General features: G+C 40.4%; 3 protein-coding genes across 10 annotated transcripts in view; 1 reads left to right on the plus strand and 2 right to left on the minus strand.

Annotated features, from left to right (window-relative positions):
• The window catches only part of CYFIP1 (cytoplasmic FMR1 interacting protein 1), an 85,308-nt gene extending 82,515 nt beyond the window's left edge, over positions 1 to 2,793 (plus strand). For all 6 annotated transcript variants that reach the window (XM_051608601.1, XM_051608602.1, XM_051608605.1 and 3 more), the window contains 2 exons: positions 726 to 873; positions 1,708 to 2,793. In XM_051608601.1, coding sequence (XP_051464561.1) covers positions 726 to 873; positions 1,708 to 1,872 — 313 coding nt within the window. In that variant the 3' untranslated portion in view covers positions 1,873 to 2,793. The remainder of the gene's footprint in view (positions 1 to 725; positions 874 to 1,707) is intronic.
• Positions 2,794 to 4,907: 2,114 nt separating this feature from the next.
• Positions 4,908 to 10,225, minus strand: NIPA2 (NIPA magnesium transporter 2). The gene is made up of 5 exons (XM_051608628.1): positions 10,087 to 10,225; positions 8,287 to 8,343; positions 7,440 to 7,530; positions 6,722 to 6,882; positions 4,908 to 5,865 (listed from the first exon to the last, which is right to left on the minus strand). Exons 1-5 carry the CDS (start codon positions 10,223 to 10,225, stop codon positions 5,228 to 5,230), a joined length of 1,086 nt encoding a protein of 361 aa, XP_051464588.1. The 3' UTR covers positions 4,908 to 5,227.
• Positions 10,226 to 21,880: 11,655 nt separating this feature from the next.
• The window catches only part of NIPA1 (NIPA magnesium transporter 1), a 48,041-nt gene continuing 42,025 nt past the window's right edge, over positions 21,881 to 27,896 (minus strand). For all 3 annotated transcript variants that reach the window (XM_051608631.1, XM_051608630.1, XM_051608629.1), the window contains exon 5: positions 21,881 to 27,095. In XM_051608631.1, the coding sequence (XP_051464591.1) occupies positions 26,584 to 27,095 (512 nt within the window). In that variant the 3' untranslated portion in view covers positions 21,881 to 26,583. The remainder of the gene's footprint in view (positions 27,096 to 27,896) is intronic.

The raw sequence follows: 27,896 nt of genomic DNA on the forward strand, positions 1-27,896 counted from the left end.
TCGGTCCCTGGGAGGGGCTCCTACTCCACGGACACAGATACTATTGTATCTGGAACAAAAGTAGCCCTCTATTTTAAGTATTGCCACTGTGGAATGAGTGATTCCCATGACAAACAGGCCCTATCACACATCTTTCAGTAGTAGTAATTGCTGAAGTTAAATGAAATAGCATGTATTTCTAACAAGTGTTTTCTTCTCTGGATTAAGAGCAAGAGTGAGCACTTGGAAGTTAATGTGATTAACATGAGTTAAGCAGGGACTGTAGTCCTTGGTTCTGCTAATTTTGGTAATGTCCTTATTTTGAAAGACTCCTGAGCTGTAACGTGCTTTCCACTGAGCAGTTACGGAGGCAGCATCATAGGATGTTTTCTTCCTTTCGTGCCTGCAGCGTGAGGGAGCAAAGCAGTGTGGAATTCCCCCTTTCTTTGGAAGTGCTGTTTCCTTTGAAAATGAAATGTAATGCCAGTGGGGTCAAACGGGGAGTAAATGCTTTTGGAGTAACTGTCGTGTAAAACTGGGGGGAGGACTCCTGTTTTTTTGTTAAACATCCATTTGCATCCCTTGTGGTATCTAGAGCGAGGGCTTTGTTTTCTAGAGGTGTTGCCGTATTTTCAAGATTAATGTCTAACATCCTTTGGGGTGATACTGCTCTAGTTCAGGGTAATGGCTGATGGTGTAGGTGAAACCTACAAGCAAGGTGCTTTACGTGGTGTTTCCTGTCTCAGGCAGTGCTTTGGAGACGGCCTGCACTGGGCAGGCTGTATGATCATCGTGCTTTTGGGACAGCAGCGCCGCTTTGATGTGCTGGATTTCTGCTACCACCTGTTGAAAGTCCAGAAGCATGATGGCAAAGATGAGGTTATAAAGAATGTGGTGAGTTGAAAACATTAAGTCAGAGCTGTGTGTACTCAGATGCAGTGTAGATGTAACAATTGCTTTTTAGAGTGAAATGTTAAAAATGAGGGTACTGGGGTACTTAGGAACAAAAGGTAAGACAGGCTGAGAGAGTTGGGCTGTTCAGCCTGGAGAAGAGAAGGCTCCAGGGAGACCTTATAGCACCCTCCAGTGCCTGAAGGGCCTACAGGAAAGCTGGGGAGGGGCTTTTCATCAGAAAAGATAGCGGGCAAGGAGCAATGGTTTTAAACTGAGAGAGGGGAGAATTAGGTTAAATATCAGGAAGAAATTCTTCACTGTAAGGGTGGTGAGGAACTGGAATGGGTTGCCCAGGGAGGTTGTTGATGCCCCATCCCTGGAGGTGTTTGAGGCCAGGTTGGATGAGGCTTTGTACAACCTGGCCTAGTGGGAGGGGTCCCTGCTCACAGCAATGGGGTTGGAACTACAAGATCTTTGAGGCCCCTTCCAACCTTAACAATTCTGTGATTCTACTGGAGTTGGAAGACTGGCCAGTGCGAGTTGTGATTTCCTGAAGATGTGGGATTTTCGTAATGCTTCTCATCTCATCTATGTGCATTCAGATGATGACAGGGCTGCTATGAGTTGCCCTTTTTTGTACAAAAGGTAGGACTATCAAAAATTAAAACGCGCCCTGGATTTGTACTGGATTAGCAGTGTCAGGGAGACGTTCATAACATTGTTGGGAGAGGTGAGGTAACCACATTTGCTGCATTCTTCTTAAGGCTTTTTATCTCCAAAGCTAATTCCTGTGTGTCTGGGTTTTTTGTTTGTTGTTTTTTTTGTTGTTTGCAGCCCTTGAAGAAAATGGTTGAGAGAATTCGCAAATTCCAGATTCTGAATGATGAAATAATTGCTATTTTGGACAAGTATTTGAAGTCCGGCGATGGAGAGAGCACACCCGTCGAACACGTGCGCTGCTTCCAGCCACCTATTCATCAGTCCCTTGCCAGCAACTAGACCTCCCACCCAATGATCCTTTTTGCACCTCTTTAGGCTAAAAAGTATGAGGGGAAAAAAACCCAACCAACAAAAATGACACCAAGTTTCAAGGAATACTCTGGTCTGCATTTTTCGGCGTTGTCTGTGCCATTTGAGTGGTGCAGAGTCCTCGTCAGCCTCCAAGCACAGTAACTGTACACAATCTAGACTTATTTTTCTAGACTAAAATTTTATACACTTTGATTAAAAACCTGCAACTGTACAAGATTTTTGAAATCTCTTTTGCATTCCTCTACCGAAGTGGCCGTTTTAGAGAGGACTGGCATCATTTTCCCCTGAAGCGATCAAAATAATAGCAGTGGAGGATGAGAAACTGGGGTCTGTAGAAAAAAACTAATTTCGAGATCAATTTCTAATTGTTTGTATTAGAGAATTAACTGCTTAATTAGCCTTTATTAAAAAAAACAAACAACGAACTCTGCTGGTGCTTTGTGAGTAATTTTTCTAGTCATTCAATTTTTCTTCTTTGCAAAGCTAGTCTTCGAGATCTCTTGAGTAATTACAGAAATGAAGGCTAATTAAGGTGATTGTTTCCAAGTTATTTAACATGGAGGTGACTGATCTAATAAGCGGTAATCTGATGGATTAGAACAGGGACTGATTACTTTTTCTTAATGAGAGCTTCTAACACAATTTATGTTTTGGCTGGCAATACACCCCCATGTAATACATTTACAAGTGATAAGGAATCCTTCTTTACAAGAATCTTTAATACAGTGATCAGGTGTATTCTGTCCCAGGACATAAACTTCTAACAATGTTAATAATAATGATTGACTTATGGAAAGTAGTTGTTTGATTACACTTATTGTATGATGCAAACACCGCATGAGTAAAGTTGTTTGTAAAACTTTGCAACTATAAAACTTGAATTTGAAAGCAACGTGCTCAGCCAAAAGTAGTTAACTCCTGCTTGCTTTTACTGCAGGGTCCTCAGAGCTTTTCAGTTGGCTGTTAGGATCAGCCCAGACCTGACATGAATGAAGATGGCTGAACAGACACAGATAATTACACATTTTAGCCAGGATGTGGATTTCTGGAGGTGTTATTTAGTTGACGTTTCTAACCAGGTGTGAAAAAAAGAACACATCCCTTTGAGAACCTATTTTTGTCCCTCCCCTCTTAACAGGTCAAGGTTAGAGCACATCTGCTCAGCTCTTTTCAGATGTCTCACAGCAAGAGGTGGAAGAGAACTGGATTTTGGGGAAAGAAATTAACTGAAATTCTTCAGCAAAACAGGGGATAGAGATTTGTTAGGCAACCTATAAACAAATTTCCACTCCCACAGGAAGTTTTTGGAGAGCTGCTGTCCCTGTGCTTTGTTCCACCAGCTTGTTGCAGCATTTCTTTACAAGGTGCTTGACATGTTTTTTTTTTGAGAAACATTTATGTTCAGTTCTTCACAGCACTGTGTGAAGATGTTTAGCCAGCCAAGCATTTCCCCATTCTTCAGGCTTCCATTAAGGAAATTAACAGGTTTCTTAATTTGTTGAGCTAGTCCTTGTTTTAGGGATAAATCTCATGCACTTGAGGCTTTGGCTTGGCACTGTGGTGCAGGAATGACTTAATTAATAAGGGCTGCTTTGTTTAAGAAATATTTTAAAATAACAGTGTAAATTCTAATTCTGTGAAATGGCAAGATTGGTCTTTAACACCTGAAAGTTACAAGCTTTTTTTCTTTTCCCTTTAGTTAGTATATGTTTAAGAGAAGTCAGACAGCAATCCTATGAGAGGTTTGCTTCAATTTTTAAAGGTAGCTTATGCTTTATTCATTTTCAGCAGGATGTTTAAGTGAGTTAAAACCTCTTCACTTGGTGTAACTGGTCCTCCTACTTAAAGGGAGCTGTCATGCAAGGTGCAGAAAACATGTAACTTTTAAGTTCTCTCTGATCAAAACCCGTGGGGCTGGACACCAAACTGCTTCCACTGTGTGAAACTCTAACTTCTTTTCAGATAGGCTGCTGCTTTGCTATTAAAAGTGGCAACCTGGAGTTCAGTGAGGACAGTCTGGCTTCTTCCCTGCTGCTCCTGGTTATGCTCTTTGCTGCAGGAAGCATTTAGAGGACTGTGTTTCCATGATTCAGCACTGCTGACATGATGCCCCCTAAAATTAGGTAGAAGTTCAAGTCCCATTCCTCAACCAGAATTTAAACCACTTTTTTTTTTTCTTTCTTTCTTGACACATTAGCCCTTCCTGCACACATGACCTACCAAAGGAAGGCAGCAGAGTTATTGTCACATGTGGGAACGGGTTTGCTTTTTGCCCTAGTAATCATCTTAAATGATAAACAGTAAGAACCAAAACCAACAACTTAGAGCACTAACTAGTTGTGTCTGTCTTAAATACTTTTTAACCTGCATAACAATGGTAGAAATGTTGCATTAAAAAAACAAACAACTCTATCACTAATTTTTATATTTTGCCTTTGTGAACTTGAATGATCACCTACCTTTCTCACCCCTATTTATTTTTAAGCTGTGACATTGTTCCAATTTTTTGCCCCTTTTTTTAACAGTTTAAATGTCACAGCCAGTAGCTGTGTTACTGCAGATGAAACTGCAACCCTTATCAGTCCAAGCAGTAACATCATAAACACAGCAGGTCTGCAGAGCCAGGGCAGGGTAGGTACAGCCAGAACCCACCCTCTTCCACAGGAGGGGAGCAGCTTTTTTGGCTACTATTGACTATGCAAATCCTTCCTCCTGCCCCTGGCATGGCAGGAGCTACTGCCTCACCCATCCAAGGAGAGCTCTCATTTGGTAAGTCTGGTTTGGGTTTGGTTTTGTTTTGAATGCAAATCCTGCATAAGAAGCAGTTAAGCAGTGTTCTCAAAATAATAGTCTTGCTTGGTTGTAACTCTCCTTTTCCTCTTTTACAAACTGGGACAAGAGTAGTTTTAGTGCAACTTCTGTTTTCAGTATGTTTACAGTCAGTGTTCAGTCAGGGCACAGGTAGAAAGGATCCAGGTTCACCTCAGTCTTTTTACCACCAATGCAGAAATAAAGCAATTTATTTTTGATAAAATTGTCATTAGTGCAATACATCTTAAAACAGAAGAATGAAAGTATTTACACATAACTTAAGCAACAAAACCAACTGTGGTCTGAGGTAATTTTAGTATTTTTTAAAGTAACTATAAGGCAAATAAAAAAAACCCCTTCAGTGTTCTTTATCCAAACAAATCTAAGTCAAAAATTAACGATTGTCTAAACACACAGTTAAAAAGTACAAGCTCAGACATTTCACAGCAAGAAAAAAAAATAATTCCAGAGTTACACACTTGTTCTTTTCTTAACTAACGTGTAGGTATTTTCAAAAGGCTGACAGACTTCCATTTCTCCTGGCTGAGAGACTCTCAGTGGATTGCATTTCACCGAGACAGGGAGAACTTTCTTCATCATGATGAAAGCCGTCGTGCAAGCTCAGCAAAGTACCGTTTACTGCTGTACCATCTTTCCGCAAAGAGACAGGCAGGTTTGCTAGGGTGAAATTAACATCTTTGAAGGCATGCAATAAAAAGATCCCCACAATAATAGTCAGGAAGCCACTGAAGGTGCCAATAATGTCATCAGCCGCCATGTGTCGCCATTCCTTGAAAAGGATGGCAGAACAAGTTAAAACCGACGTCGTAAAGATTACATAGTATATTGGAGTCACTAACGAAGTGTTGAATATATCCAGAGCCCTGTTTAAATAGTTGATCTGCATGCTGACACAGACAGTAAGACTTAGCAGCAGAATCCAAGACAAGGGATGTTCCAGCACTGGTTTTCCTGCAAAAAGTTCCTTTATGGCGATGCCCAAACCTTTCACGCAGGAGACAGATAACGCTCCAATTACAGAGCAGATTGTTATGTACACGAGAATGTTGGTCTGTCCATGCCGAGGTCCCACCACAAATATAAGAATCAAAGACACAATGACAACAAGAGTTGCGAAGACCACAAAACCTGTGGTTGGGGGGGAAGAAAAAAATAAATCATTAGTTTTACACATATCAAATGTACCTGAGAGGTACTGAGAAAACACTCGTTAAGGATGCGATTGGCTCAGCTTAAACAGAAAGGTTCAGGATGTTTCTCATTACTGCTCCAACATCAAGGTTCAGGCAATGTTAGAGTGAGTGAGATACAAGAATGAACCTGCAACATGTTGTATTAGCCCTAGCAGTCTTACCAGCAAGATGGCTACAGGACTAGATTGCTGTATTGCCTGCCACACAGACTCACTGAGGTGCTGATGCCACTGGTTACAAGCATGTGTGTCTGAAGGCTGTGTAGGGAGGTACATCTTGGCAGGCTGCTACATTTATCAGCAGATTTCCAATACTGAGGTCATGCCTTAGGATGAGCTTTTTAATATCTGCTATTTCCTCTTTTTAAAATGGGATTTGCCTTTGCCTGTGAAGTATTTTGCAGATGTGTATTTGTGAGTGCCTCATCTTCTGTATCAAGCTTAGGATCTAGACTCCAGGATTACACTTACACAGCACCTACTGTTCCATTTTAAGGACAGCTCAGAGTTGAGACTGACAAGACTTCAGTCAACATTCACAGAAGTTGTGTTTATCCAACTGAGCTGCTGCATTTGTTAAAACTATCATCTCTGTGGTTCGTATCAAAACACTTTGTCCAAGGCCAGACAAGTTCACTGGCATCATGCAAAGCTCCCTATGGAATTGTGTCACAGAATTCAGATCTCTACTTCATTTTGACAACATGAAACAGACACGGGCTATCTTCTGGAACTTAAAAGAAAAAATAATTAAACTAATACAGAACATTATCAAGACAGCATTCTTCTTACCTGGATCACCTAGTTTCTGGGACATTTCATTCAAACTTTCTACTTCCTCCTCTTGTGGAGCATGAATTACCATCACAGTTGATCCCAGTATACTTAGTAAACATCCTATTTTTCCATGTAGATTAAGTTTTTCATTTAAAAAGAAGGATGACAGAATGGCACTAAGAAGAAAAAAAATGCACCAGCAAACATGGATTTAATAACCTCTCATTCATTTGCTCATCAACTTACACATTGCTTTGACTGTACAGGTCACTTGCATACACAATGTGCAGCTTAAAAATAGCTACATAGTTAATTTTCTACTTCAAGATATTTGCTATGGTCAGAACTACCTGTTAATATTTGGCATCTCTCCCCTGAACCCCTTTTTAATGCTGCCTTGCAGAAACCTCTGCACCTAAGCACTTGTAAAAATAATTTTTTAAAGACAAAAATCTTAACTCAGGAATTAAAATACTGCCCTGTTGTATACAACATGTTTTTTAAATGCAGAAAATTACAGCTTTTCACAGATCTAGGTGTAGATGCATTGCTAGAGCCCTTTTACAGCACTTCACATTTGGAGCAACTGAAGTTACTCCTCCTGATGTTTATAAGCACTCTATTTATTGTTAAGAACAAACCACATTTATTACAGCATATCTCAGTGACATATTTCTAAATAAGTATTTGACTTCTCTCTGAAATCACACAGCTTTCTGTTACTGTTTCTTACCTTACAAGAACACTGAGAGCTCCTAAAGGAGTCACTAATGTAGCTGGTGCAAAAGCATAGGCAGCAAAGTTAGCTACTTCGCCAGCTCCCACTGCAGAGTAATAATAATAATTATTATTATTGTTAAAAAAAGTTAGGCAGTCTTCCAACAAACTTGTGAAACAGTGCAAGTGTTCTTGTAGACACAAACATGCAGTAAGGGAACAATGGAAAATACTAATTATGGCATTCAGCTACTAGCAGAACACATCCCCCCATTCCCCTGCTCTTATATTTTAAGAAAAGGCTGGGGAACTATAATGGGTATTAAAATGAATTTAGCCAAATTAGAAGGCATTTTATTTTGGTGTCTATGTTCTAGCTCCCCAGCCTGCCAACTTGACTCATGGACCTCTTCACAGAGAAAACTGCAATAGCAGGATACAGGGCAATGCATACATTAAGTCATGGTTACCTGAACACAGCCAGTAAGTTGAGAGTTTAAGCAATGAAAAGCAAGTTCAGAAAACAGACACCATCCCAAAATCTGCTTCCCTCTAAAAAATCCTGTATATCTACACACTTCTCTGCTAAAACAAAACCCAGAATGCATATGTTAGGGAAGAGATACAAGATGACCAATCTTTGGCCCTAATTCCACTGCCCTAAGAGGGCAGTTAATGAAAAAATGTCTGGTATGAGAGGAGTTGTATTAAAATCATTAGAGCTGCACCCATCAAATCACCAGACAGTGTTACCATATATTGTGGAATCTGCATCTTGCTCTGTTTTTCCTAACCATTGCTGCCATCTGTGGTATTGTTGTTTACCTACATTATGTAACACAGATTATAGTTTTGGTACTTACTTGAAAGAAGTCCAGCCCACCACAACCACTCCTTAAGGTATGCATGACCACCTTGACCTAAAATGGAAAGAAAGTTTGCTGCTCCATTAAAAACATTCACTGACAAGCAGTAACCCCATCACTGCCGCAACATGACAGTAAGCCCCATTGCCATACCATGAAATAGTTTTTGCAGCCTATGCCTTTAAAAACGTGGGCAGCCTTTTGATACTTAGGCTTTATAGTGATAGGGTTTGAAATCTAAGGATCATCAATTTCTGATGTGCATATGCCACATACGTATGTGCACATGTATATGTGCATATGATGTGCATATGATTACTTTGAAAACTATTTCATTTCTTTTGTATTAGAAATGGCACCAATGACCGTATCAGCATTATCCTGAAAACAATTTTTTTCAAGTCACTGTAATGACATGAAAAGCCAAGTTGCGTGTCTCTTTCAAGAGTGCTACTCTGTGGAAATTGTGCCTGATTTCTGTGGTTGATTACATGTAGAAATGTGTGAAATGTAGTCACACTTTCCTATTCCAAAACAGGAAGCATGAATTACGTATCTCAATATCAACCATATTTTAGAAGCAGAGATGACAGGTACCGAATTAAAAATATTGAGATTCAACCTTCTGAATCATCTGAGGATGCTGCAACCGTCCTATCTAAATCTATTCTCTTTCAGTTTAAAACCATTACTGCTTGTCCTGTCACTACAGGCCCTGGTAAAGAAAAGTCTCTACCTTTATTTTAAGCCCCCTTTATGTACTGAAAGGCGACAACAAGGACTCCCTGGAGCCTTCTCTTCTCCAGACTGAACCCCAGCTCTCTCAGCCTTTCCTCATAGGAAAGGCCTCTGACCATCTTCATGGCCCTCCTCTGGACTTAATCCAACAGGTTCATGTCCTTCCTGTGTTGGGGACTCCAGAACTGGGCAGTGCTCCAGGTGGGGTCTCACAAGAGCACAGTAGAGGGGGAGAATCACCTCCCTTGACCTGCTGGCCATGCTGCTTTCGATGCAGCCTGGTCGGCTTTCTGGGCTGCGAGTGCACATTGTCGGCTCACAACCAATTTGTCACCCACCACTAGCCCCCAGGTACTTCTCCTCAAAGCTCCTCTCAATCCCTTGATCCCCCGAGCCTGCGTTGATACCAGGGATTGCAGCAACCCTTGAGCAAGGCCTTGCACTTGGCCTTGTTGAACTTCATGTGGTTGGCATGGGCCCATTCCTCAAGCTTGTCAAGGTGCCTCTGGATAGCATCCCTCCCCTCTAGTGCATCAACTGCTCCACTCAGCTCAGTGTCATTCTCAAAGTCACTGAGGCTGCACACTACCCCACTGCCTGTACTACTAATGAGGATACTAAATAGTATTGCTTCCAGTATGGACCCTCAAGGGACACTACTCATTGCACACGATTATTACATGTGACTTAGTTTTGTACAAGAATGTCCTGACACTCAAATGCAGTTAACATTCTCCTATATTAACTCATTCAGGAGCACAGATATAGTTAAGAGTGCTGCTTCCAAGTTCACTTGGCAAGTAAAATTTAAACTTAACTGACATGCAAAGGAATCCTTCAAAACATGTCCCTACAGGGCATTACATGCAAATGAAATAGTATGTATCACACATGGGGTTAGATGTATCTGACAGCAGAGAAAAAAACATATCAGCGATAGGTTTTAGGTTTCATATACCTGTAACAAACAAAAAAAGTCAAAACAAGACCTTAAGATTAGTAACTTTTTGTTAAGCAGAAAAACGGAAATGTTGGGAAATTTCTTAAACATGTATTTACCTGCTCTCATGGAGCCTTTCCTAGCTAACCGGAGAAGTCCTTTCTTTTTCAGGATGAAACTTCCTCCAATGAAGATGCTGGAACTCATAGCCAACACCAGACCAATGCAGAAGTCATACCTCCCACGAGTTTGGCTCATCTCGTAAACTACTAAAGACTGTCACATGGATCAATGAACAGCAGAACTTCTGTTACTCCAGGCAAGACAATGCAATGCTGAAACCTGAGCAAAATAAACACAGCAGAATTAAACTGGCAGAATTACATTGTGTAAGAAAATCCTCAACAGCTCATGTGAGTGGTTCTCCTGTCTCTGCTATGAGTGTTAAAAAAAAAAAGAAAAAAAACAAAACAAAAAGAAAAACAAAACAAACCAAACCACAACCCCCCAAAAAACAACTAGAAAAAGCAATCTCTCAAGTTCAAGTAAGCTTGAGCCATAAATGAGTGACTAACAAGTCTGAACACAGAGAGGGAAGGGATTCTGACCTGGCATATAAAAACCTGAAATCCAAACAAATAAAAGTTCTTTGAGAAACATTAGGGAAAGCTTGAAGATGTGTGATATATTTTTCTTTTCATTAAGTACACAGATCTAAGTCCAACATACCATGTAACTGACAATACTGATCAAACAATTCTTTATGTTGAAATCAGTTTATAAGAGAGTTTGAGAACAGCCACAGCATTTCTTCCAAATAAACTCACTAGAAACATGAAAAAGATCAGAATGGGTGTTTAATCATATAGTAAATTCCCAAACACAAACAACCTTGAGAGGTATGCATGTGCTCTTATTGTCTAACAAACAGGGAAATTTGGAAAATAAATAAAGCACCTATTTCTCAATTAATTTTACAAGATTCCCATACCTGTGCAAAGCATTTTTTCAGCTCAGCTACAAGAGCAATTGGGGTTTACAGTTGAAAGGCTTTCAAGCTTACTTTCTTACTTTCTAGCTTACTAAGACTCAACAACAGCTTAGTAGAAGATACCAATTTTTACACTAGAAATCAAGATTTCACATGCTCAAACTCTAGCTTAAGAAGAAATCTTTTTTCAGTACATCTCCTCTTACATGTTGCAGTGAAGACAGCCCAGATTCCATCTAACACACAAGGTTTTGAATTTAAGATACCTCCATAAATAATTTTTTAACTGCAAAAAAAGCTCAAAGTACATTTAAGGTGATTATAGTATATAATATATACTATATAGTATAGTATAAAGGAAAAGTAAAACTATTTTTAGGCTTTGATTTCCAGATAACAGTATGACAGTACAGAGAACTGTTCTAAATGAAAAAAACACCTATAGATTAAAAAAATTGTTTACTGGGAACACTGATCATGTATGTGCCAAGACTAGCATTTGGTTCCCCAAGTAATGATTTTCCAGATACTCAGAAGCATGGCATATGACTTCAGTTGCATTAACAAGCTTTTGATTTACAAGTAAAGGGGGGAAAAGAAGAAGATGGAATAAAATGTTTCCACTTCAGTGCTTACTGCAATCTGAGTTCCACAACTTTCATGTTGAGATATAGCAGCAGCTTCCTGAGGCAGGAGCACAATGCTGGTGTCAAGGCACTACAGTAACAGTCTCTTTTATGCCCAGGCAGAGACAGATACACCCACTGATAGTTCAGGACTAGATAAAATCATATTCTGGTCTCCATGCCAGGTTACAGTTCTGATTATTGTACCTGTTTCTTGAAATTATATTTTCTTCCAATACTACCTTTCCCTGTAGTTTTTTGCTTCCGACTTCGATTTAGTTTGCTACACCCCTAGGAAAAACCTCAGAGAGCTTCAGGTAGACTCACATTGAAACTGAAAACAGACCCTCTTCCTGGCACTCAGGCTGTGAAAAAGTATAGGAAAACAGTCCCATTTTATAAGCACTCAATATGGCACTATTCAGTGCTGCAAGATCCACAATTCAAAATTCTCCTCTTCCCATAATTCTTCCATAATTATTTGTAATACCTTATTTTGTAGGAAAAAATAAGTAAATTAACAACAAGAGTCTGCTTTCACTTTCTAGTAACTTTTAAAAATACATTTAAGGAGATTCTTGCATTATTTTAAAAAAATCACCTACCAAACAAAACCAAGAAAGACAAATTACTAGTAGGAGACAGACCAGAACAAGCCACTTCATTAACTGCATCAAGTATTTCCCTGGTTTTGAATTCAAAGCAAGACTTTCAGTCTTTGCTATTCCCCTGAATAGCAAAGGCATTTTTTAATGCAAGGAAAAGACATCAAGAGACTTCTGTGACTGCTCTTCCTATGATCTTTTCTGGCAGTCATAAGTCACACTTTTCAGGTAATCAAGTCAGGAATGCTGTTCTAGCCCTAGTAGTAAAACGTGAGAGTGGTACAGAAAGCATCACCTGGGCAAGGGGGGCTTCTTTTGCTGAGCTTTATGACCCTACCAGTGTTCTCAACAGCTGCCACTCGAGGTGTATTTCTGATGGGAGCATTTTTACTTAAACAAAACTCACCACACCAGCAAAACTTTTTTTTTTTTTTTCTCTCTCTCCCTGGCTTGCATAGCTTCATCTATACAGAAATATGTCTGTCAGAAAGGTAAAGAGAATCATTTAGTCCCATCCCGACATCCTCCACCCACTGCATTTCAGAGACAAGGGAGAAGCACAGGCTGCTTTTCTTTGCAGCAGAGGAGGAATCTGTTTGTAGAAGAACGAGGAAAACTTTCGAGCTTACAGGTAATTTTCTGACTTTGGACTTAAAAAACACCCTAAGGATGCTACACTTCAAAACTTGTACTACTCTCCCCCATGACCCAAATTCATTAATGAGTTTTTGATTCCCTGTCAGCCACCTTGTGAATCTTGTAAATGACTCAAATCTTAAGTGCTTCTTCACATAAATTAACTCTAGCTGCTCTTGCTAAGTTTACTCTTCCACATAGACAGTGATATTCCTGTTTGAGCTGGAATAGCCTTACTTCCATCTAAGGTTTATACAGACGTCTACATTTGCTGATCATTTCTGCCACACAGTAGTGGTCAACACAGCTTCTCTCTGAAGAGATTTAGTTCACTTTGCATACAGTGCAGATGTGATTTGCACTTGTAGACCTGGCATGCGCAGCTGCAAAGCTAAAGCAATAGCAGGAAGAGGAAGTTTTACACTCCAGGAAATTATTAATTTAATTCTAATACTAAGGCTTCACATAAGTGGAACTAACTTGTCCTCATAAATAACACCAAGAAAAATTCTTATATTTGGAATTAAGAAAATGCCATTAAATAAGCATTTTCTGGAATAAGTAGTCCTCTCATGTTTCAGGTTTGGGACATGTCCAAACTGTCCTATTCTAGCAGCCAGGGACACAACCAACCATGTTATGTACAGGAGAAAAGCCAGAAAATGTGTAAGTTAAAAAAAGCCAGTAGTGGTTTTAATTTTATTTGGTGTAGTTCTTTAAAGGTTCTTTAATCAAGTTCACAGCTGATTTTACAGAGTATTTCATTCATCAAAGACTATCAGGTTCATGGAAAAATACCAGGTTGCTACTCTGATTTCAGAGATGCAATGAGGGTATGAGACTTTCCTATCCACAGAAGCTACAACATTTAAAATGCCTCAAAGAATCACCCATTTATAAACTGCCTGTGGATCTTCTACAATCATGAGTCATAACCCTCAATGTGCAACAGTGCAATGACAGACAACACAGGGAATGAACACTGAGGCTGGAGGTTATCAGATAGGGAGAGACAGAGAAAAAACTTTCTGGAAAAACAGTGGGACATAAATAAATCACAAGCAGATTAGCCACAAAGTTTGTTTGCTTGTTTTTAAGGTGCAACACAGAAGTATCACAAATGCTGACAAGATACAGACTCTCTGGTCTAAACCACTAGGTAACACTTTATCTCTGCTCAAAAGTAATTTTCTCCCAAGAACTTGAAATGTACAACGTTCAAAAGACGTTATATATTCATTGTAACAAGGAAGATCTATAAATATTCAGAAATACTAAAAGTGGCATCCTGAGACGAATTTATATTTTACAAGCAGATAAGCATAAGGAAGGATGAGGGAGTTATCAGCCAAAGAAAATTAGTATCACTTTCTCAAGCTGTACGTTGTATGGACACAATAATTATCATTGGTAAAAGCAAATATAGTAAATTGTTCCAGCTTTGCCTACCTCGCCACCAGTTCCTAAGAGTTCAGTAGACAGTCTTTTCCCCTACAAGTCAATCTAAATATATCTTAAAATATTTAAATGCTAAAACTGATTATTTTCTTGTCTAAAAACTTATCTTAACTGTGAACAGGATGATGCCACTAAGCAAAAAAAGAACCTTAACAGGTTATTTACATTAACCCTTTGCCATGCACAGCATCATTCACTGCTGCTCCTCTTTACATACAATTCTGCCAAGCTTCTCCCACGAAAGAGTTATGAAGGAAACTTCCCAAACACCACAGCTATGCTTTGATGCTGTTAGGAACTCTGATTATCTAGTGACTTTCATCTAGATCTTCACTTTCGCTATGAAAGTCTTTTCTGTTTGTCCACACTGGACTTGGAAAAGATACAACTCCCTTTATCTTTGCACCCACACCTTAATACCACTCTGAAAGTTACCTGCATGCGTGGTGCTTCCTGCTGTGCTGCCCTCTGGGTCCTTTCCCAATAGCCCACTTTTTTTTTTTTTTTAAAGTGCAACTTCTAAAGCTAATTATTTTAGATGAGTTATTATTACTTTTGCAATACAGTGGAAGACTACACTTCATACAATCCAAAACAGGTTATTTCCTTAGTCCTTCCTGAGCAATTATCTACTGTTGATTCATCTTAAACTTCTCTACTAGTATAACCTCTCAGTCCTTTTCTACAGAACTACTGTTCTCTAGAATGTATTTCTGTAGCAAATTATTCCTGTCTGGGTGTAATAACTTTCATTTATTCCTATTGAAAACATGCCTTTTTTTCAGAAATGTTTCCTGAAACTATTAATCTGTGTTGACACACTGGCAACTCTTCCCTGCTCAACATCATTAATTATTCTCTCTCTTTTCAGCCAAGCATGAACACTAAACAGCAAAAGATTCAGACATGACTCATACTGAAAAATTTTTAAACAAAGGTCTGTTTTGACAACAGATTAGCAATAGTTTCTCCAGGTGTAGCCATTCAGCACCTTTGGCACTGTACTGTGGCATTCTATTCTCAGTTCTGCTTGTTTACAAGAGCTTCATGAGAAGTTTTATGCTTCTAACATTGAAGCAAAACACCTATTTAATGCCCTCCTAGCCATCAAGCTTTTCATGGAAGAAAAAGGAGTTGAATCAACAAGCTGCTTTTAACAAATACACATAGACTATTAAGTGTCACATGGACTATTATGTGTTCCTTTCTTCCTTTCCACAGACACAAAAATCACAGGAACACTTGCTAACAACAAAAATGCACATGTTCAGTGGTGAGTCTTTCAAAGGCTTATCATGCATACCAATTTTGTTCCAAAATCCAGAGACATTCACTTCTTAAATATTTCAATGTTAGGCATCTAAAATACAAGTTAAAAATAATGTTAATTGGCATTTTAAGAATCAATCTAAAAATAATATTCATCATTTCAAGTTTAAATAATTTTCATGTATGACACACAAGACTGTACATTGTCCCATCTATGTTTTAAAAAGGGATAGGATCTTTGTCTTAAAAACACTTGAATAACCAAGTAGTGCGATTTTAAATTTGATCTTCCTTATGTATGTCTCACCTTTACTGTTACTTCATCCTTTTGCTTTTCACTTCACTAACCAGAGAAACTAACCTGTGAGCTACATTATTCTTTAGAAGGTAACATGCTAAAGCTGAACTGAAATACTATCCTCGTCCTTTCAGTTTTGTTCTGTGATTTAAGTACTAACTAATACAAAGTTTTAATTATTGACTTTGGTATGGTGAGTTTTCAGAGGATGTTTTATATACAGAACCTTTAGGCAGCAGGGAGTACATATATAGAAATATTCCCAGTAAGATTACTAAAATCCCCCAAATACAGCTAACTCTTTAGTCCAAGTCTTCCTCAGTCATGTTCTGTCCACTCATGAACACATTTTTTTAAACACAACTACAGAGAGAAAATTGAAAGGACAGATACAACATAGCATTAAGTTTCAAAACTTAGTCACACGCATCTTTAAAAGGCCAAGATGCACACACAGGTAACCAAAGATTCCATACATGTTATTTAGGACAGAGTACCTTCAATATTGTACTGTAAATCTGCCCCACTACAGATAGCATTTTCCAGCTCTGACAAAGTTAAATGGGTGTGCAAACTTACCCACACAATTATTGACATATTACATAGACAACGCAAAAACAGTACCTACTTTCTTTATAATGTTATATGCCTGCATATGTATAATGTTAAGGGCACAAAGTACTCAGAAAGGAACACTATGTTAGCAGTTCTAAAGTTGCCTATTTTGAAGTTTTAGTGAAACTGTGAGGAAACTTTCACTTTAGAGCTGATTTCTATTAATAATAAAAAAAAAACAACCACACATTCAATTTTAGGAAACTGGTAGAAAACAAGAAAAATGCCACACTGAAAATCTCTGTTCACCTTATTCTTTGTATTTGTTATATGCAGTTATTCTCTGCTACGCAAAGAATGACATTCAGTTTCACATAAAACTAAAACTGTCTTCACTAAAACAGAATGCTATTCATTAACTGAATGTAAACTTCAGATGGTGCCTTACAGCTAATACTGTATTGACTATTTTCTGGCAGTCTATCAAAGTAGGCTAAAAAGCAGAGGATGTGACTTGCTTCATCTTTGCTGTACCTAGTTAACTAGCTCCACTCTCAACAGGATGAGTCACCAGCACAGGTCCACTGAAGTTCTACCGTAGGCATTTAAGGCAACTTTGGACTTAAGGTGATCCAATAAATTAAAGTCCAATCTAGACATTAGTCACTGTTACCTCTTTGACATGATTGGTAATCTGTTATAACCTGTCTCCTTTTTGTTGGGATTTTATCCTGAGAATTAATAATTTTAACAAAAGCAGAATTAGAGTGACACTGAGCTCTAAATACAATTATACTGATGAAAACTTATGCAACAAACCTATTACCTTTCAGTGGAAAAAACATATACAACGAGGCACACCAAAAGCATCCACAAAGAGCCACGATGACTTAAATATTAGGTTTTATGTAAAAATAATTGTAAAGATATTGCTGGGAAAATGGAGAAAGCTGACTGCTTGAAAAAGAAGAGAGACTGGAGAAGAAGTCGGGTATTAAAGAGTCAGATCCAGCCTGTATCTCCACAGTATCAGCATGAACACAAACCACCACTCTGAACTACATACAGTGCAACACTAAAACTGCTTTCTTCCACCTCAAACTAACGCGCTTCCAGGGCTCTGAAGTCCAGCTGAAGTTGAGCTGGAACCAAGTCGCACCAGCCGGAAAAAGACCTCAGCTAAACCCAATTCTGAGCCAAACCGAACCCGAACCGGTTTCGCCCCCTGATGAACAACACGCCCGCTCCATGACCGAGCAGAGCAGCTCGGAAGCTCCGGCAGAACTAGCACGCTGTCACCTGCCAGCGCTGCCCAGCTCCAGAGCCCGACAAAGATTCAGACGCACGTTTCCTCATCTTGGCCTTCGGAGCCTCGACCACGGCAAGTCTCTTCCTACGGGGAAACCCGCGGGGCGAAGGCGTTTCACCTTCCACAGCCCGGTTCAGCGCCGGGAGCCGTGACAGCCACACAGCCCGCAGCCACACAGCTCGCCCCGGCCTGCTCGCTCCTGGCCCAACAGCGCCCAACGCCGAGGCCCTGGCGCGGCTCGGGAGGCAGCCAAGGCGGGGAAGGAAGCCCTGTGGCACCGGCGCAACCCAAGCGGCAAGGCGGCAAGGCAGCCGAGGGAGCCGGGGCGAAGGAAGGGCCCTGGATCCCGCCGGGCGGGCCGCGCTGCCCCGCACAGCCCCAACCACCGCCTGCCTCCCTTCCTCACCCCGCCCTCCCAGGGGCCGGCCGGCCGGCCGGGCTGGCCGCCCCGCCACCAGCCGCCCGTCCCCGCGCTTACCTGAGCCCGCCGCCCCTCACATCCCCGCCGGGCAAACGGGAGGGGAGGAGGAAGGGGGAGGCCGAAGCGGGCGCTGGGAGGGGACGGTGCCCGAGCGCTCGGCCGCCATGAGGGGAGGGGCGGAGGTGGGCGAAGAGAGCGGCGAGGGGCAGGGAGCGGCGAGGGCAGGGAGGGGCAGGGAGCGGCAGGGAGCGGCGGGGGCAGCAGCGGCGGCGTCCCCGGCCCCGCACCCCGCGGCCGGGCCCGGCGGAAGAGGCGGGCCGCGCGCCCGCAGCCGTTACCGGCCGGCAGCCGTTAGCCGCGCGCGGCGCCCCCCCGCGGCCGGCGGCGCTCGGGAGGGGAAGAGGAAGGCCGTGCTGCGGGTGCCCTGGTGGGCTTAGTTAGCCCCGGGGCCCGCGCTCTGCGTGGTGCTGCGGGACCGCAGGTAGAGCTGGGTGGATGTTGAGGTCCCCGCTGCCTGATGAGGAGAGGCTGGGGGAGCTGGGTCTCTTGAGCTTGGAGGAGACTGAGGGGCGACCTCATCAGTGTTTACAAATATGTTAAGGGTGAGTGTCAGGAGGATGGAGCCAGGCTTTGTTCAGTGATGTCCAGTGATTGGACAAGGGGCAGTGGGTGCAAACTGGAGCATAGGAGGTTCCATGTGAGTATCTGACAAAACTTCTTTCCTGTGAGAGTGACAGAGCCCTGGAACAGGCTGCCCAGAGAGGCTGTGGAGTCTCCTTCACTGGAGACATTCAAAACCCGCCTGGACACGTTCCTGTGTGATGTGCTCTAGGTGACCCTGCTCTGGCAGGGGGGTTGGACTGGATGGTCTTCCGAGGTCCCTTCCAACCCCTAAGATTGTGTGATTCCGACCTGAACCATTCTATGAAAAAAGCTTTAATCTCACGTGAATTGTACTTGATATCTATGGATAGACAAATATTTCTCCACAGCTTACACTGTGGACTCTTTGAAACCAGGGCGACAAGCCTCAGACTCCGAGGGCTCTTCAGTTTCTTCAAAACTATTGAAAGAGGCTTTACAAAGCTGCCTTTCAACATTAGGTCTAAATAAGCAGTGTTGCCAAATAGCTCCATGTGGAAGATGCTACTCTACCTTTTCAAACAGGATGGAACAGTTCTGTTACATCCCTTAGTAACAACAGTTTCTGCTTCTTTATCTTTCCTCAGGATTTGTGTTGACATTATAATAGTCTGCACAAGCAGCTGATTCATTTTCACTAGACTTAGAAACAAGACAGGAGATGCAATCTCGGCTAGTATTCCTGACATGAACTTTGCACTTGTGAAGTAGCTTAATGTGTGTGTATAAAAATACATACATTTTTATATATAAAACCCACTACACAATATGCAGTTATTACCTATGTAATTACACAGTAGGAGGCTGGCTTTTGGATGTTTTACGAGATACCAAAACTATGAAGTCTTTGAGGAAGTTCAACAGCTGGTGAAAGGGGCTCCTCAAATGGATTAAAAAAAATTAATAACTGTACCACCTAAACCAGTCCGGTATAAACAGGAGTATCTAAGTACCAGCATCTAAGAGAGTCCAAAGTGATAAAGAAATCATGCCAGATTTTCAAAACATACACATACATAGTCCTGAGTTGAATAATAACACCTGAAGTAAATGTATTTAGTCTTCTTCTTCCTCTCTCCTCCTACTCTCCTTCCTTCAAAACCACCTCTCAACCAACCTATAACAATAATGAAAGGAATAAGAAAATAAACATCTGAAAATATTAACTGGACTACTTTAAGTGTTACAGTCTCTTTGTGGGACTTCAGTCATTACCTGTTAATCCTCTTCCTCATGTTTCTTCAACTGTGAGTTCCACTTAATTTACTGTAATCCATTCACACAACATCAGAATTTTTTAGAGTGCTCTCACCTCATTAAATCTTCACTTCAAAGCCAGGGGTCGTGCTCACTAACAGAAAGTACTCAGAGCATCTCTAAATAATTTAAACCAGCGTGGTATTTCAGAACTCCCAAGTACCAGACCAGCGATAAGCTGCCCAAGCTAACTCATTCTTGTAGGGTGACTCAGCAAGTCAAGCCATCTTTGCACTCAGTGGATTTCACAAGAGAGATCAGCTAGTGTAGGTACTTTTGCAAGGCTATGGACAAGGTTCTTCGGGGCTCAGTCATGTGTATAAACACGTCACAAGGTTTAAAAGGACAAAGAGCAGTGATGTCACCCACACAACCTCGGGAAGCATTGCCAGGTTAGCAGGTGGTCTAGCTCATGTTGCATTCCAGCTCTTCCTTGAGCAGTAATTTCCAGCAGGGGTTGTGATGAAAGCCACCATGTGCCTGCTACCCAGAACTGCTCTCTGGTACACGGTCCCTGAGCAAAATAGTGCCTGCTGGCAGAGTTTTACAGCATCACACCAGGGTGGTGAATCCATGCAGGTCTGCACCTAGCAGAGAATTGATGAGAAAATCAGGCAGCTGTAACAGGGTCTCTGGTGGCCATGTCCCTGCGGCATTTAAAGAGCAGAACAAAGCCGTGTCTATGAGTCTACTTGTACAACAGTCATACAAGGGATTATGGGAACTTTTTTTTTTTTTTCTGTTGGCACTATGAGATTTTTGTCTTTTTAACACTTTTCCCATGTGATCTGAGGGTGATACACATATGCTCAGGATTGGTGACATCCCAGACTGTCAATAATGGTGCTGCAAATGACATCCTTGCCTTTACAGCAATGCTGCCTTAGTGGTCTAACTCCAGAGATGTACAAGAAGAGTTGAATTTTCCTGCTCAAAGTATGTTCTCAAAATACATACTCATGCTATTTACTTAAAAATCAGAGATGTTGCACGAAAGGCTCTCTAGTTTTCTGGTCTTCGTACTTTGCATTAATATCATCACCACCTTCAAAAATAAAATTGCAGTGACATATTCTGTAAAGAATGCATGCCAATCTTTTCCACTGCATACAACATTTTATACTGGAGAGAATCTGATTTCCTTGTTTAAAAGTTAACTTCTAATTTTGACCAGTAGTGATATAGATGCACCCCCTAAAACACAAGTGCAAAGATTGCAACACTTCTTGATCTTGAATCCCACAACTAAAAAAAAACCAAAACACCACAAAACCCCCCTGAAAGTCACGTATTTGCCAGTAACTGAGACAAAGAGCTAGGACTTTCAGGTTAAATATTAGATGGACAGCCACTGTGATTTTCCAGTTGATTCCTTCTGCAGGAAGCTGTTGTGACAGTAAATTAGACTGGTGACACAGACTTCCTTACAGCTGTTGCCACTTGATGCACACCCAACTGTGGAGTAATAGATCTTGAAATAAAAGCTCTTGAAAGCAGCCGGTGCTCAGGAACACAGGAACAGAGCACATCATTAACCCTTAAGACACAGTTTGCAGAGGCTCAGACCCCAACAAACATGTTTGCCAGGGAAGCGTTCGTTCTACCTGTGAGTAAACTTTGGTACAAGGAAGACATTACAGACTACAACAACTGAGCCCTTTGTGTGGCAACTGATCTGTACACATGAAAGAATGTGCCACTCTCAGTGAAAGCAAGGCTGCTATTTTATTAAAGGGTAATGGAAATACTTTGGGCTTAGGAATTGAGATTAGGCTGTACAGCAGCTAGATGTGTGGGAAACTGATTTCTTCCCCCTGTGTGATAAAGAGGAGTCACAAAACAAGCATTGAGCTATAAATAAATCATTTATTTTAAAACAATACAGGTTAATAAATAGATTAGTTATCATAAAACTTAATAAATAGCCTTTTATAATTTACACAAGGCAAATACAACATGCCTATAACTATTTGTTAAAAAGCAAAGAGAGTAAGCTTGACTTCTAAGCAATTAACAAATCTATATATACATTATTTGGAAGCTAATAAAATAAACCATTTTTGTGTAATCTGTAGTAACTATATTGCAATAGCATTGAAGCAACCAAACCCAACACTGCATGTTTGTTGCCATCTGCCTTTCCCCCATATGCCATTAGAACTATTTTTTACATCCCGGGGGGGAGCAAAAAAAAGGCTCCACAGTTGAAGAAGGATTTAACTTAAAAATACTCCTCTTGAGTAATATATTCTGCTCTGTAGAGCAACTGTTGGGGGTGGGACAGGACCAAACAACAAAAAAAACCCCAACAAACCTTACTTGCAGCTTTTAAAAATGATTTCTTAATCCATAACATTTCAACACTGCTGTCTTGGGCACTAGTAATAATAACTGTTGATATAATTGGTGCCTAACATGGTACATATGAAATTCTGCATCACTTAAGCCCATATTCAATAGCACCAAAGAATTATTACAAAGACTAGTATCTGTAAATAAAAGATAACAGGTAATAGATAAACCTTTGCTAACATTTGGTTTAATAGCAAAGCTTCAGCAGCTACACCATCTCAAGACAACTGAGGAATATCTGTAGAATCCTTGATGCTTTATAATTATGAAACAAGGTGAGGAGGGTATAACGTGCAAACAACGGCCCATTTTAAGCACCCCATATTTAATAACCCCAAATCTGTCTGCAAATACAAATCCTCTATTTTTAAACAAAAACGAAAGCTAAACCTCAGATCCTAGTATTTCAACAAATAAAATCCAGTGTTTTCATTTTTCAGCACTAGTTACTTCAGAAAAATACGTATGTTCAATATAAACTCCGATTATTAATAGGAAGCTTCACTTGTCAAACTGTGATATGACAGGTTCTTAATAATGTTAGTTGCAGCTCACTAGTAAATAGGCTCTATTTACACATACAGAGTCCTGGAAAGTCAATACAGCAGATAACTTGTTTAGACATTTTTTTTCTTTACCTAAGTATTTAAGGTGTAACAAATTTTGTTGTTGTTGTTGTATCAAAAATGTGTCTATTCTCCTATTGAGTATTTGAGGGGTTTTTGTGTTTGACACCTAATAGAGATCGTGACTGACACATGTAAATCCTCCACACACTGAAGGGATATTGATCAAAGAGCTATCTTCAAGTGAGTACCAAGTAAATAGGTTTGACAAGTGTAGTAGAAGCCAGCCTTACAGAGCAAAACACCTTTCATATGGATCTGAATCCAATTCCAATGCATCCCACCACTGAAGTGAGTCCACTTTTTGTATGTGTAGCCTCTCCCTCTTCTGCTTTGCAACTGGGACTGAAGTAATCTGGTTTGTAGCTACTAAGAGTATCTAATGCAAGAAGAACATGACAAGGGCAGACCTGTGAGGGACACTAAAGCTCAGGAGACAACTATGCACATTTGCTCCCTGAGATGATGGAACTCAGCTATCTGTCTTACTCAAAGTGCTAAAATGGCTAAAATTCAACAGTGCCTCCTTTTAAATCAGAAAATCAATGGGATTAAAAAAGGTAGGACACCTAGAACAAGGAGGGTGTGGGATGGAGGGGTGAAGAATCATACCAACAACGACAACATAAAATGCTAATCCATTTCTGAAGTTAGAACTGAACCAGATCCAGGTACAGGAGAACTCAAAAGAACGCTGCTGCATACTGAACAAAGTAGCAAAAATAAATGTTTGCATTATTTAGTGTTCATGATGTAAAAGGCTGCAGATATAAACGATGTGCAAGGCCACGGGAATTTCCTTCACCTTATGTGCTGGCTTTTGACATCTCTCTTTTAAACCAGGTTAACTTAGACACCTCTAGAAAGCTCATCACCGATGAGGAGCAGCTGGGGAGAAGAGAAGGAACCTATGCAGATGTTTACCAGCTGTAAGGATGGTCAGAGGACCACAGCACACAGCTGCTTCTTTATTTGTGCTCTGCATAGTGAGTGCTTATCAAGTAAACTTGTGTGTGCATGGCACAGAAAATGCCAAGGTTTAGACAGGGCAGTCAAGTTATTTTGGATCTAATATTTACTAGTAATTTGCATACACACCTAACATACCAAGATAGGCACTTTCTAAATAAACAGGAATGAATTTTAAAACAAGACAAATACAGCCAAAGGAGGACTAAGATGAAACCACAATCATTTCCATTTTAACCTGAAAGATTTTTCACAGAGGTCTTCAGACAGCAAAGGCTAGTACAAAAACAACACAGAACTCACGAACGCTGACCTTTAATTTTGAAAAGATAACATGACTGCTTCAGAAAACAGCTAACATTTTAAAAAGCAGGTCAGTACAGGCCTCATATCCTAAGTAAAATTCCTGTTTCAACCAGAAAAAGGGAAGTAATATGACAAAACAAAACTGCTGACAACCAAGATACCATCTTCCAATCAGTAATAAGAGAGAGGTTCATTTTAACCAGCTTTCATAGGCCAGCTTCCCTCACCCACAATTCTCAGACTTTCTAGAAACCATACACAATATTCGAAAATCCATGAGGTTGGCCTTTTCTCTGCTAGTGCTACTTTATTTCACCAAGACACCCAGTTTCCTTGCTGGACCATAACAATGTGCATTTCTGCCAACTCAGACTCTCTCCACCCAGCCTGAAGCTCTAAAACAAAGTTCCAAATAATACAGTGGGGCTCCTACTCCCTCAGTGGGGAATAGTCCCTTCAGAATACTAAATCTTTAGGATCCTCTGCTCACAAATAGTGCTACCATCAGAAGGACTTCTAACATTCCTCTTAAATGAAAACAGAGGCTGAGTTCTAAGGTAACATTAATTAACATCAGATCAACAAAAAAAAGTAACGAGAGAGGACAGTATTGCACCCTATTAATCAACGTCCACATTCCTGCCAGCCAGCCACAAAGCCACATTCATGATTTCTTGATAAAGTGTCATGAACTTTTTCAAATGCTGTCTCATAATCACATTGGGTTTTTTTCTTTGTTTCCAGAGACCTGCTGAACTAGAGATGCTAAGTTCCACTGGACCCTTTGTACTTAAACAGTAACCAACATGCATTACTTTTCACGCTTTCCTTACAAGTTTTTGACTCAAGATGTTCTAACTACCAAATATAAGTACAACATGAAAATTAACTATTTCTTTCTTTGACATCTCAATATTCTCTAAATGGCTTAAAGTGAACAGTTCAGAATCATCCCAATTTTTACTACTTGTCAAAGTATTATTGCTGAACTGTTCACACAGGTCTGTAAATTACTGGATCTGAATGTGTATCCCTGTTGGCTCTCTGAAACTCAGCCCTCTAAATGCCTCTGCTTTCTCATGTTACATGAGGGTCAGTCCATCTTTTTTTGAGCTATGAGAAATCTCATGCTCTTCTCTCTCAAATGTCTTTTCTTTTCTTTTTTTTTTTGGTGGTTGCTTATTAACTACTTCACAAAATGGCTTCCTGTAGTCACTTAACTAGAATCAAGGTCTGCTGGACTGCCTCCTCCCAGAGATTACCTCTTCCCATTAGGACTATGGGTTTTTTAGAAGCCGTCAAGGCATCTAAGGGTTTCGGTTCAGGTTATATAATTCTTCAAAAAATGTGTGGCTCCTTCTGGATTAGAATTTGAATACAGTCCAATATTATAGACAGTGAAATTGAATTATTAAACCAGTACAGGCCATCTGAAACAGATACATTCATGTTTATGCAGTATTTTTGGATTACAAAGGCACTGAAATAGTTCTGAGCTGCTTACAAATCAGCCACCATATAGGCAATGAGTCTGTGCATAATTTCCACATCCTTCACAGTCTTTCTGTCTGCTCTCAATTAAAAACTCAGACGAATGGGGTATGTCTTAGTGCACTAAATTTCAAAGAAAAATGCATACCTGGACACTACCATCAGCTGATAATTAATTAGTGAAATATTTTTTAATGGTCCACTGCTCTGTATAAATAATACAATTTAAAACTCCCCAGTGTCTTCACTGCATGGTAGTCCAAGTTGCCAAGACAGTCACTAAAAAAGACAAATCTGCAGTCCATGGAGTCAACAAACATTTGTCTTGGAATTCACAGCTTTGATGGTGAACACATTGCTATATTGAGATTACATTGTTCCACTCACTTTTCTCCCCCCATATTTTAAGGTATACATCACTCATAAAAGGTGTCAGATTGAGTGCATTAGAAACTGATGGTCTCTGCCCACCAAAATGGTACCTCAGAAGCCACAAGACAAGCTTGCACACGGAGGTTTGCCAGAATATCCCTTGATCTTTTTGGATTGGTTACCTTTTCCAGTAAGGAAATACATCAGTCTCTATGCTGACTCAATCAGTGGTTCAAATTAAGGTCATTTATTGTGTTGACAGGGGTTACATGGACAACTGCTCCTTTGAAACTGGATGGAGGACTCCAATTCATTTCACGTAGGCCACCAAATCGTCAGAGGGTAACTACCAACCTGAATCATATTTGATTCAGTGACCTAGAAATGAAAGGCTCTGCATCCTTCCCTGAGCCATCCAGTTTCCCCTAATTTTTTAATCTGTCTTCATGTTAGGTTTATTTAAATCCCCAATATTGAAGTTGAATTCCTTGAAGACTTGTATAAGAACAATTCCAATAGATACTGTGGTGAATCCACAAGCCATTCCCAAGAAATCAACTACTCCTACATTATTCCATTCCCTGAAAAGGATGGCTGAAGCCAGCAGGACTAGGGTGGTAAACACAACATAGTAGATGGCACCAAACACAGAGGAGTCAAAACATTCCAGTGCCTTATTGATGTATCTGAACTGAATGATAATGCTACATCCTAATACTGCCAGAAGTACCAGACAGAGGTACAGAGCCCTTTGACTTGAGGGGTTATTGTGAAAGATATCTTGAGCAGCCAGCCCAATGCCTTTTGTGCTGGGAACAGTGAAACTGCCCAACAGAGAGCAAATACTGATGTAAACCATGATATTAGTAGGTCCATGAGCTGGAGCTATCCAGAAGATAAGGAGGAGAAGCATGAGCAGCACTATGCAGAGATAACCCACGAAAACTGGAAAACAAAAAGACAACAAAAGAATAGCAAGGTGAGAACTCTTGGTCTTCTCAAGATTTTAGCAGTTAAGTCATGTCTTACCAGTGAACTTGATGTATACACCACAATGAAGATTTGCTATTGAATACAGATCCAAATCACTGAGCTTTCAGAGATCATATGGGCAACTGCAACTGATGATGCTGTCAGGCTCTTTGTGTAATACAAATAATCATGCAGTAAGTTAGACACTGCTGCATATTTGAACTGCATTTAAGATGGCTGGCTTTTTAAATTCTCTCTTCCATCAGGATTACACTCCTCAAAGCCCCCTATGACAGATGGCAGGGAAAACACCTCATTCATAACCAGTTCAATAAAGCACAGTGTGTAGATCCAGCACAGAGCTTAAAGTTAGATGCCATTAAGGTGAGTAGGGAGAGTTGGAAGAACTGGGAGGCTGCATCATTTACATTCCAGCATCAGTACACAGATTAGACTGGTGAAAAACATTTCAGGCTTTACAGTTTTAAAGACATATTTCCAATTCATTTTGGTCAGATCAGAATGTTACATTTAGACCAGGTATTTATCTTATTTTCTTTCTTTGCAAATTTTTTGGATAGCTGATGTTATTAGGCTTGAGTTTCTCTCACCTAAAGGAGTTAAAGGGAATAACAACAGTTGGCAGTTTAGCTCTTATGCAAGAAAAACAAAAGTGGGTCTGGCACTTGTTATCACTAGAATGTGTCCTCCAGGAACTAGTGTGGGGCTTTACATTCTCTGTGAGAAAGAGCAAGCATTTCAGCATGCATCTCA

The sequence above is a fragment of the Apus apus genome, chromosome 1 (assembly GCF_020740795.1).
Source record: "Apus apus isolate bApuApu2 chromosome 1, bApuApu2.pri.cur, whole genome shotgun sequence".
Taxonomy (NCBI): domain Eukaryota; kingdom Metazoa; phylum Chordata; class Aves; order Apodiformes; family Apodidae; genus Apus; species Apus apus.